Source organism: Phasianus colchicus, chromosome 1 (genome assembly GCF_987193195.1).
Source record: "Phasianus colchicus chromosome 1, bPhaCol1.hap1.1, whole genome shotgun sequence".
In the NCBI taxonomy this organism is placed as follows: Eukaryota; Metazoa; Chordata; class Aves; order Galliformes; family Phasianidae; genus Phasianus; species Phasianus colchicus.
Window position 1 is genome coordinate 81,768,920 of NC_143436.1, and position 12,805 is coordinate 81,781,724.

The 12,805-nt window shown below is 36.6% G+C and overlaps 1 protein-coding gene across 7 annotated transcripts in view; it reads right to left on the reverse strand.

Moving 5' to 3' along the window:
* STXBP5L (syntaxin binding protein 5L) overlaps nucleotides 1-12,805 on the reverse strand; it is a 184,332-nt gene that overhangs the window by 94,272 nt on the left and 77,255 nt on the right. For all 7 annotated transcript variants that reach the window (XM_090150135.1, XM_090150141.1, XM_090150125.1 and 4 more), the window contains exon 5: nucleotides 4,456-4,590. In XM_090150135.1, the coding sequence (XP_090006261.1) occupies nucleotides 4,456-4,590 (135 nt within the window). The remainder of the gene's footprint in view (nucleotides 1-4,455; nucleotides 4,591-12,805) is intronic.

The window sequence follows — 12,805 nt, forward strand, 5'->3', positions numbered from 1 at the left end:
CCAACTCCTGCTTATTGCCCATGCTGCATGCACTGGTGTAGAGGCACTTCAGCTGGGCTACTGGCCATGTCACATTTTTGGAGGAGCCCTTCAAATCCCTCTGGGACAAATCTGAGGTTTTTCCCTGCTTCTTCCTAAAGTGACAGTGTTCTCTGGTTCTTCTTTGTCACTAAGTGGTACATCCCCTTTTCACAACAAATCTAGTTTAAAAGTTTAGTGATAAGCCCAGCCAGCTTGCTGCCTAGTATGTTCTTGCCCTTCCTAATCAGTTGTGTCCCTCCCAGCACACCCAGTGGGAAAGAGCCAAGGAAGAAAACATCAAGTAGCTATGGCACTACCATAACTACATACCAATTTTCCCAATTTTTTTGATGCCCGAAATCTCTTAAATTCTGACAACTTTCATTTCTTCATTCATTAGTTAATGGTGTGTTCAAGCATTGAAACCTGCATGCTTGGCAAGAGGTTACAATATAGATTTATCGTTTTTGAAGGTTAACCAATGGGCTCTTAGGAAGTTCTGTCTTTCCACAAAACACCAGGTAACAATCCAAAATGTCTGATCCTGTGGGCTGAGAAAATAAATGTAAATATGGTTGGAGTAAATGGAGTGACATGCTGGGCTTATTGACTACTCCTCTCTTACAGACCTATTTCCAAATATTCTGAAGGAAAGGAGAGTGGCAGTTTGCTTACTAGAGAGTAGAAGACCAAGCAGTATCACAAGCACCAAACACCTCTGGTAAAGTACTAGCTCTGCTACATGCCACAGAAATGACAAATGAAAAAGTTTTGAGTTATTCTTCACTGTTAGGCAAAAAGATGCTTCCTTGTGGTCATAGTGACAACGCATGAGACAGTAATGGCCAAGGCCAGTGCTGTTAGAGCAAATGCTAGCAAAAATAAAGTCAACTTTATGAGTCAAAGTAGCAATGCAGGACAAGGTGACCATATCTACTGTATTCTATGCAGTCTAAAAAGTATACAGATGAAGGTCCTCTCTCTTCAGGTCTTCAACCTATAAAGCCTCTTCAGGTGACTCTTTCTCTGCAACAAAGTCACTGTTAGAAAAAAAAAATTCTTGCAATTATTTGATAGGCCTCACTGGCAGGCAGTGTTTATTTTTTTCTTTTGTTCAGAGGATAAGTAGTTATGTTCTCTGGAAATAAAATCATCTCAGTAAGTGTCAGAAAACAGTTTGTATGGCTGAAACCTTGCTAGATATAGGAACAGACTAACATGAATTACTAGAATAGGTTTTCTACATTCCCTATTTTCCCTATATTCCTTACATGTACAATACCATTTATGGTATGATTTATAGAGCAACATCATCATGGCATTACAAGGATAAATTCAGACTATGATGAAAATCTAGAATATAGTTTGTAGGTGTTTTCCAAAAGGGAGAAATGACAACACGAGTATTCAGATTATCTTGGCCATAGTGATAGCAAAATAGGCCCTCCTCAGTATTTTGAAACACTAACAGAATTGGAATTTTAGCTGGTTCTTTTTGTTCATCTGTTTTGTGTTCTGTTGTTTCTTTGGGTGTTTTTTTTTTTCAACTCAGAAAATTACCTGTAATCTGGTTTTACACTGACTAAGATGTAATAATATATAGTTCAACATACCAAAGTTTAAGCATTTCAGATTATTTTTTTTTAATTTATCAGTTCAATCTCTTATAGTTTATCACTGCAAAAGCTTGAACTCTAATGATAACTGAGGTAAATTCATGATCTGAAAATTCCTGGAGATTTCATCAGAGGCAGTTATGAGACAGTGAAAAAAATGAGGAGAGATTTTGAAAGAAAGACAAGTTATGTTGGTAGCCTTTGCCTGCAATTTTAGAAACGATAGGTAAGTTATACGAAGAAGGAAAAACCTCTCCTTCAGGCTTGTTAGTGCAGATCAGACACAAACCTGACACACTCAAAATTCTATTTAAGCCTCCACTGAAAGAGAAGACTAGAATATAGTATCAGAGCAATCAACTTCCTGGGCCAATAATTTTGACACAAATGTACCTGCACAAAAGGTATACTCTGTTTCCAAGCTTTATGGACAATATTAACTTATTCAAACTAACCCCACACTCTGATACAAGCTATCTCTGAATGAAAAACAATGTTATGAGCACTGTTATCTTGTACATTGATGAACATAACCTCAATTATTACACGCTCATGTAAAAATAAAGTGCATAAATTGCATTAAACTTAGAAGATTAAAACAAAAACATTAGAATATATCCATGACCCAGGACAAAACTGCCCTTTCAACAGTACAGTTCAATGCATAAATCATAAAGGAAATCATAATCATAAAGGAAAGTCTACTAAATCCATGCTCATCAAATACTTTTACAATTCATAGCATTTCCTTTAAAAAGTGATCTAAGTTACATCTTTTTCTACAAGAAAACTGGAAGGATTTAAATTAACCCCTTATTGACATATAGTAATAGCCGTATCTCATATTCCAGACAGAGGTCAAACAAGTTTACCAGGAAAAGTCACGTAGCTTCAATATTAGCAGTGCTATAGCAGCTGTTAAGGGGGATTGCTGTGGCAAACATCAACACTACCCACCCATTTCTTATTCTAGTGCAGAAAATTAATCCAGGGACACACAGTATCCCACTATTTGCCTGTGTAGTTACAGGCAGTGACAACTTCTTCCAACACCAAGAAGTACATGATGAGATCAAATGGAGAGGATACAGTCATAGACTAGCATACTTCTTATAGGGATCAAGGTATACTTGTAAGATTGATAGAACTAGAAGCAATGAATACCCGTGCTCAACTGTCACCAAACCAGTAAGTGCCAAGCCAGCTTTTTAGAAGAAGAAACAATTGCTGTAGTCACACAGTATCCTCAAATAGCTGAAGTTACAAGGCATAAATGTTAGGTCATCTTTATCCTTAACAGCTTTTTGGAAGAAAAAATTTGAAAAAATTAAGTACACTGTTGCACAGGGAATGCAAAAAAGATAAGAGAGGCTGCTTGTTCACTAAAAGGTTCTAGAGAAGTAGCCTTTGCAGCTAGCCTATCTCAACAACTCAAAACTGAAATTTATTGGTACACAGCCCTTATTTCTCTCACATTTTTCACTGAAGAAAGGTATTATGTTTAGATAATGTCCCTTGTTCACTGAGCTTGCTTAACTTCAGTTCACTACCTAAGGTGTCTGTCTGTAAGAAGTGTCTCAGAAAGTGCATGAAGTACCATGAGTTTGTCAACAGCAGTTTTTCTTTCTGGAATTTCACAGAAGAAACAACTGAGAAATACTTTTTTCATTTCTGCCAAGGTTTTTACTTGCACAAAACGTAGTTTTATCCCAGTCAGATTTCTACGTGTCTCCCTCCATTTCGTATACATGGCATGGGTAACCTGAGCTAGCCTTTATCAGACACCAACATTAGTTCATGATCTCTCCTAACAGTTCAACAGCAACTCTGCATAAAGATCATCAGGTCCTGAGATGAGCAAGATTTAACTTTGAAATTAGCCCTGTTTTAAGCAGGAGGTTTGGTCCAGAGAACTCCAGCTCTTTCTCATCTAAATAATTCTGCTATTCAGTTGAGAAAAGTTGTTCATAAAGTTCTTCATAAAGTCCTAGGGCCAATAATATTCCACTATTCTCCTTGGATAATGTTTGGAAACACAGTGATGGCAGACAAAATAATTATATAAATATCAATATACATAGGTTGCTCTGAAAGTAATGTCTCCTACTTATTTTCATGCAAATGATAACAACTACAAAGAGCACAAGAATACTATTTCATAGCATAAATTCTCATCTACCAAACACTAACTTTCAACACAGTCACCACCATTAGCTGTGCATTTTCACCATCAATGAACAAGAGCCTGCATGCTGTGCTCGTAAAAATCTGCACCAGCAGAAGTGACACACTATGGTTGTCACCACTGCTGAAATGCACCACCCACCGCCTCCCTGAGCTCACATTCGCTGTTTGATCTCCATAATTGTTCAGCAAGCGTTGATGAATGTCAGTGGGTGCCATTCTACTGCATGGATGAATTCAGTGACACAACTTTATTTCACCTGCACTCCCATGTCAGATGTCATTTTGTCAGACTGCGCCTCTGCTGCCATCTTTCCCATGGCAACAACATGTAATGGAATATTGGTGGGAAGTTTCAATCTCTATTTCCATACCATCACCTTGTGCCTCTGTCTTCATAGGCCAACATAACAAAAGATAGGAAGCATTACTTTTGGAGCAGCCCCTGTATGTTGATATACATAAATATGAAGATATCGAAGTCTGAATTTATGATAGTAATGATTATCTGTATTTCATGGTACTTGAGAGTTAAACGGGCTCCCAAATAGCATGTTCCTTTACCAAAAAAAAAAAAAAAAAGCATTCTGAAGACAGCAATGAAAGTCACAAATACAAAAAAATCTGCACTTACAGTTCTATTGCTTTGTTCCACATGATAACATATCCAGAAAGAATGAAGGACTCGATATTTACAATGTGTGTATTTCCCCGCTCTGTTCCAACATAAAGCCATTTACTCTGGAAAGGTAGATGGCAGTAAGTAATTCTGCAAAGGAAAAACAGAACAAACAACAAAAAAAAAACTGACTGAACACCATATCAACAAATTTTTAAATAATTCTAGAGAGAAAATAACTTTTCTTTCTGTTTTAAAACTTCAAGAAAGCACAGCATCCTGAAGAATGTCCAGTTTTGGATATCTTCTGCAGAAAAACATCCAGTTTTATTAAGAACAGGGTAAAAATGTCATATCACTTCACCATCATTCATACAAGAAAATGTTCACTTCACTGGCTGTTTGGGAGAATAGGGCACTAGATAATAGCATTACCGAGTGCAGTTAAACATTATATCATAGACAACTGAATCCTACGTTTGTATCATTCCTACAGGGTGATGAGCCAGTAACGTATTAGCTTGGAAAACATCAAGACAGTTTCACATGATAATATAGAGAAATTTTCAGAGTAATGTTGAATCAGTAGATTCAGGCTCCTTTCATTATTATAGTTATTATACAGATATTGAATACATACAAGCAAAAAAAAAAAAAAAAAAAAAGGAGATATAAAACCATCTGCTGCAAAAATACTATCTACATAGGCTGAAACTTCATCTGATCTGGTGATACTTTTTCTCAATAATTTTGAGAAAAAGTGATTATTTTGCCTGCTATGCCATATGTTACTATATTTAGCATTTGATTCCACAATCAGGCTATTTCCAGCTTTTATATACAAGCTCGATGTAATCACTATGCAATAATCTTTGTTCCTAACATCTCCCTTCCCCATAAACAAAAAGCATTCAAGACAATAAATATTTCAATTTCTTATTCTTATGCTAGAACAATCTGAATTCATTGCAAAGGAATGAGATGGAAATCTTGTTTTCTTGATTCAAGTGACACTCAAGTATGATATAAACGTTGTTCTCTCCATTTGCACAAGGCTATATTTTCTCATTACTCACCTAATTTTGGCAATAATTCCACTGCCTTTAGCTGGGAACAAACCAAGTTTTTCAAGAGAACTGATTTGGGAGTGAGAACTACAGTTTAGCATGCATAAATGAAAATACTTTCAAGGCAAAACTTTGTACTTACACCGTGAGCACAGTCAAATCAACAAGTATCTGACAGAAAAAAAAAATGCAGGAGATTTATGCCACCAACATATTCCTTGCTGGAACCTGTTAGCTTCATTATTCTGTTCATAAAAGATTCAAAGAGCAATCTGCTCTTTTCACTTCCTAGTTTTACAAATGCGAAGCTTGTTTTTATGCCTCCCTTGATACTTCAAACATCTCAATTTCTCCTGCCTTTTCTCAGCAGCATCATTTGCTACACTTTGGTTAGATTCATACTGAGCCTGAATTTTTATCTGCTGTGTTTCTATACTAGCTCTATTTCTCTTTCACACACTCCACAGCAGCATATGTGTGCTCTGTTAGGTTACAGCCCATGCAAAAACCTCACTGAGAAACACTCACTTCATATTAATGTTCATTCAGCACTTGCTTGTAGTAAACTTTTATGTTGTAAGAAGATAAAACGTTTGTGACTTTGAAAGTGTTGAAAATGTGGCTCTCTTGAGACTGAGAAATAACAAAGTTACAAAGTGACTTCTAGCTGACTTGAATACTTCCAGTCCAAATTCTTGCAGTTGAGTTGTCAGCCTAAGCAAGTTCAAGTCTAGGATCACAATGAATTTCAGTACTCAGATAAATCAATTCACAAGCAAGAAGTGGTTTATGGCAGAAAACTTGATCTCGAAAGCACAAGGCTGAATCCAATAATACAATGTTGAAATATAGTCTCAAAATCACCACAGACAATGCTAGACCGCTTTAGTTTTCCTTTTAAAATTTGTTTCTATGTTATAATCTCCAGTATGTTCTGCTACAATAATCATCAAATCAAACAGGTGTCTAATGTTCCAGCTATTGTATTACCTCTATTTGCCTATCTTGAGTTTAAAATTTCAAGGACATAATGTTTCAACAGCAAGATCTTGACTGTAAATGCAGAATCAGACTAAAGTAATCATAGAATCATAGAATGGCTTATGTTGGCAGGGACCTTTAATATCATCTAGTTCCAACCCCGTGCTATAGGCAGGGACATCTCCCCCTAGACCAGGTTGCTCAAAGCCCCATCGAGCCTGGCCTTGAATGCTTCCAGGGAGGGGGGCATCCACAGCCTCTCTGGGCAACCTGTTCCAGCATCTCACCACCCTCACAGTGGTGAATTTCTTTCTAATGCCTAGTCTAAATCTACCCTCTTCCAGTTAGAGCCATTTCCCCTCATCCTGTTGCTATCTGTCCTTATAAAAAGTCCCTCTCCAGCTTTTCTGTAGACCCCCTTCAGGTACTGGAAGGCTGCTGATAAAGTCCTCCTGGAGCCTCCTTTTCACCAGGCTGAAGAACCCCAACTCTCTCAGCCTGTCATCATAGGGGAGGTGCTCCATCCCTCTGATCATCTTTGTGGCCCTCCTCTCGACCTGCTCCAACAGCTCCATGTCCTTGTGCTGGGGGTCCCAGAACTGAACGCTATACTCCAGATAGGGTCTCACGTGAGCAGAGGGGCAGAATCACCTCCCTCGACCTAATGATCATGCTTCTCTTTATTCAACCCAGACTACAGTTGGCCTTCTGCAAACACACATGTTGAGCCTTCATGAACAGAAACCCCAAATCCTTCTCCTCTGGGATGCTCTCAAGCCATTCTCTGCCCAACCTGTATCTGTGCTTGGGATTGCCCTGATTCAGGCGCAGGACGTTGCATTTGACCTTGTTGAACTTCATGAGGTTGGCATGCGCCCACTTCTCAAACCTGTCCAAATCCCTCTGCATAGTATTCCTTCCCTCTTGTGTGTCAACTGCACCACTCAGCTTGGTTTCATCTGCAAATTTGCTGGAGTGCACTCAATCCCACTGTCCACATCGCCTACAAAAATGTTGAATAGCATCAGTCCCAGCACTGATCTCTGAGGAACACCACTCATTACTGATCTCCACCTGGACACTGAGCCGTTGACCAGAACTCTCTGAGCGTGACCATCATCACTGACCAACAGTTACAAGAATTATTTTCCCACTGGTCTACCTGATATCCAGCTGCAGTAGCTACTTGTATCTAGGATATATAGTATGATCAACCAGAAGAGAAAGAAATGTTGCTAAAGAATGAAGACAATAACAAAAAAAAACTACTATTGTCTTAAGCTCAGTTACTTCCTCTTTAATAACTTCATTTTGTTCTGATTGTCTTACAGGACAGCCAGATAAGAAAATATTATTTGCATACCTTCTTCCACGATGAAAACTACACCATGAATTTTCTACTAGCAAGACCACCCTAGCTATCTCTAAAAAGAAAAGCAGAAAACTGTAAAATAACCCCAAAAAACACTAAACCACCAGAGACATAAAAAGACTGTACTCAAAACAGAAGCATAGTTATATACACTGTATGTAACCAATATACTTTTAAAATTAAATGCTTACTAGAGCACAAAGTTATGGAATTATTAAGCATTTTAATACAATACAATGTCAGGCTTCACTAAACAAAGCCATATGATTTTCATGCTGTCAGAAAACTATGCAATGCATAGTTTTCTTTTATATTATGTAGTAATTTAGTTTCCTTTTTCATTATGTAAATTAAATGCATACTACTTTATGTACTATTGACTTTTCACTTTTACAGAGAATATTAACTTCTTTAAGGCTTGAAAGCTTTGAATTGAGACTCAGGTTTTTAAAGATCATCTTGTATTTCAGTAAGTACACAACAATTTCTTCAACAGAAAACAATACTGTCTCATACTATTGTTTTTATTCTGGATGAAAGGAATCCTTGTATTAGACATATATGCCAGAAGCAAATTACAATGTCTTTTGACACCTCTACAAAAGATCAACTTACCAGTAAAAAAAAAAAAAAGGCTATTTTTCTTCTTAAGAAGGTAGGTTTGAAGTGATTTATGCAAGTACGAAATGTTTCTGCAAAATTTTAATCAGATTGTCAATCTGATTGAGGTAATACAGAATCCAATTAAATGGAGACTTCAGGATCTGCTCAATATTGACCACTTACAGAAAGCCACCCTGAACTGTGGATATTATACATTCTTAGCATCAAGCCAGCATCAAAGATATGGTACAAATAAGGTATAAGGTATGAATCCAATTGATCATGATAAGAAATAGTGAGAAACATGAGATGATATCTTGAAAGGTGTTCCTGTGCTGCTCAATGTGTTAAGATCTATCAGTCTTTCAACGTAACCAAATCCCAAAGTAGGACATAAAATATAATAAATTAAAAAAAAAAAATAGTAATATCAGTCAAAATGTATTTAAGTCTTGAGATTGCTTCTAAACTTATGTAAGCAACATAAGAGAAATAACGGTGTAATTTTGAGAGGCACTGTCAAAAATTTAAACCTCATTTTAAAAGGAACTTCATCATGGCCTACAGCTCCTCTCTCTAGTGACAGCAATAGAACCTGAGGGAATGGCATGATGCTGCAACAGGAAAGGTTCAGTTTGGAGATCAGGAAAAAGTTCACTGAGAAGGTGCTCAGGTCCTAGAACAGGACCTTCAGGGAAGCAAACATGGCCCCAGGCTGCCAGAGTTCAAGAAGATCTGGACAATGCTCTCATGCAGTCGCCTTTTTGGGTGGCTCTATGTGGAGCCAGGAGCTGGGTCTGATGATCTTAAGGGTCTCTTCCAACCTGGGATCTTCTACAATTCTATGAAATCTCCTCATTTTACACACAATGGACTCAAACAGGAAAAGGAGAAGAGGAAAACAAAACTTGCAGGAGCATTAACCTTAGGAACATGAGTAGCTGATGGATGCAAGCCCTGCTCTGCTCCTGGTTACTCGCCTTCTTTCAAGAACTACAAAGTCACTGTTGTACATCCAGTGTTGTTCTGGCACTGAAAAGTTCAGCTGCTGAGGAAGCCAATCCCCCTCCTACAAAAGTCAAGCATGCCTCAAGAGACTACCTTTCAGTTAGAGTGATTACAGCTCCTCTCCTGGCTCCACAGTCATTATTTGCACAACACTGATAATTTAATCTGTAGATTGTAATTTAAGAAATAAATGTTCAGCGCTCCTCTCTTGTTCTGCTGAATACAGAACACAGGTTTTCTTCAAAATAATTATTGCATGAATTAGAACAACTTGCTAAAGAATATCTATCTTGACTTAAAGTTTTCCATGGTGAAAGATTCCTTAGTGAATGCTGAAGTCCAATAAGTCAGAATTTCACATCTAAAATGTAATTTAAATGCAAATACATCATAAAAAAAGGATTCTATTTGCACACAAACACAAACATTGTTTCTATAAATTTTACTTAAAAAAAAGTTGAGGAAACATTGTGACTTGATGCATATACAGTTTAATTTTATTAAAATGATGCTGATAGACATAATAAACATTTTGATAAATGCTTTGATAAAGTAAAAAAGCCTCTGCAGCTATTCTTTTGAAATTATTTAGACCAATCAGCTGGCTGGTGGTCCACTGCTGCTTTCAAAGTGTTTAAGATCCTTACATTTTTCATTATGTCCTTTACTGAAATATTGTATTTACACAAAAATGAGACGTACAAGAGGCAGTTAATAGAAAGTAATTTAAATTTTTACGTCACTTTCATGCAAAAATAAAAAAAAAAAGTGGATTAAAAAAAAGTTAATAAATGCACAATTCAGAGAATTTACGAATTCTGAGAAAAAAGTGAATAAATGTAGGTACAATGTGCATCCTCTGCAAACCCACTTTCAGCATGCTTCGATTAGCAAATTAGCACTTTTTTGTTTAGATGATTATTACTTGTCTATTGCCTCATGTGGTCAGAATAGCAAAAACATTAATCAAATACGTATTGCAAAACTAATTAAAACTTTGCAAATTATACTTTTTGTGAGCTTTTTGAGATGTTGACAATAACAAAAATTGTCGGCATTGAATGAGTATTCTGGATATGTCTTCCACAGTGAATGAGTTAACTTATTAAGTTTTTTTATAAAATAATACAAGATTAGTAATTGAAAAAGAAAACTTACATGTCTGCTTAATAACAAAAAACATGTGTCTGCACAGACACGTGTAGGTAGGTTCAAATACTTTTATTGGTGATCTCTTACAAAGTAGCACAAGCTCATGTGTTGCACAATACACACAGGTTTTGATTCAACTGTGTGTGGCAGGTGCAAGAGGCAAAGTTAGCACTGCACTGCACCTTCCCCTCTCCAGCATTCCATTGTTGCCTATGCAGTTTGCACTCAAGCTATGCACAAACGACTCGTGAAAAATATCACTAAAAATCATATATTAATGTTAAAAGTTTACGATCTCGTGTGTGGCCTTGTTACTATCTCTTCAAGGCTGCCTGCAACTCATGGTCTGCAGGTTGGAGAAACTTGGTTTGCATAGTTATGGAGAGTACAATCATAGACAATAAAAGTGACACATTCAGCACAGCTAGATCTGTAGTATTACACAATAGCAGTGCTGTACATTTGAACAAATGTAATCACTGGGCTTGGAGCCAAGGAAAAAGATAAGGAAATTACTCCTAGTTTCAACATTGGAACTTGCTTTGTTAGCAAGAAAAAAGATGCTAGAAGAAATCAGCGTACTTTTCATTGGTATCTGATTTGTTTCTGATTTCAGTTCCTGGTCCCGAGAACACAAAAGAAGAATAAAAAGCTTCACAGAATCAGCGAAATGAACAAATTGATGAAACAGTGTTGGTAAACTGTTGCTTTCATCTTTAGGGGAAAGAGAATTGTACATGATTTCTCTCTTGTCTACTAACCTGTGAAATCACTGTTTCTTATTTGTAGTACATCACTTGCTTGCCATTAATTTCTTTCAAGGTTAAATAAAGATGGAATTGCCATGTCTAGCACTGAATCAGCGAGGGACAATACAGACCACAGGAACAGCCACTGTATTTCTTTGCAATAAAAGAAAAACCAAGAACGAAGGGTTAAAGATGATGATGCTGTTCCCAAAAGAGAAAGTTCTTGATTCATTTCTTTAACTGCATTTGTAATATTTGTGTTAAAAAAGAAATAAATCAAAAAAACAGGGTAGAGTTTCTTCCATCTTTTCACCCAACAAAGAAACTATAAATTAAAAATGCAGCTTTTGCATCAAAATCTTGTAGTTTCAAAAATGAAATTTCCAACTAACCTCAAACATGATAAGATTGAATTTTGTCCTTTATATGCAGAAATCTGTGTTTATATCACCCATTCTTACCATAAGGAGTTTAAAACCAATTTTATTTCAATATCTATTAAGCTACTTTGATTAACTTTCTAGTTCTGGATGACACTGAAATACTGAAATTGACTCCAAAGCAAAAAAAATCCCAAACATTTCTATGTGTATGTGCTCACGTATGTGCACATACTTTTACTCTGTATATGTGTTTTTTTTTTTTCCTTATCAGCTTCCATCAATTAAAATCATGTAGACTTATTGGAGACCAGCTGTTCCCATTTGTTATGCTTCAGTAGACAGGGACACTGTGATTAACGGTTCTTGTTTTTCTGCAATCTGTAGTCTCTCTTCTCTTCCTGCTCATGTACTGTTTAATGAGATAATCTGAACACTGACATTACTAGCTCTATTTCTGACTTACTGGAATAATGCCCAGAGTTCACTGTGACAGAAGGAAAAGTATCCTAAATCACTGCACTGGATTTTGCTTAAAGCTGCCATGTGCCTGAGCAGGAAAGGGGTGCTGTGGTTTCCAAGAAGCAAATGTCTTATTGAAACAGAAAGCAGCATATTCTCCACTGCTTAAATACATGACTGGAAAGCTAATCTAACAGAGGTCAAATGATAGATCAGAACAGGATTTGAGTGAATTTGAAACTCAAATTTGAAACCTTCTAAAAAAACATTTATAAAAGCAAAGAATTCCTGTAACTATAGTGGTAGGAAGCTGATAATAAAGACTCTCTCACAGTGATCCGCATTTTATGCAGCCTGAATTTGTTTGAACTTTAAAAGATTATCTTTTTTTTGCTCTTGTGTAATACTAACATGTATGATATTAAATAGATGATCCACATATGGAGATCATGTTACAATGCAAATTTTTTGTATTACAATAATGGATTTCTCATTTGTTGTGACTAAAGCCTCAAAAGACAGTTGTTCAACGTGTGGCTGTGTGTATGTATTTTAATTTCGGCTATGCAAATCTGGCATTAGAGCAATCTG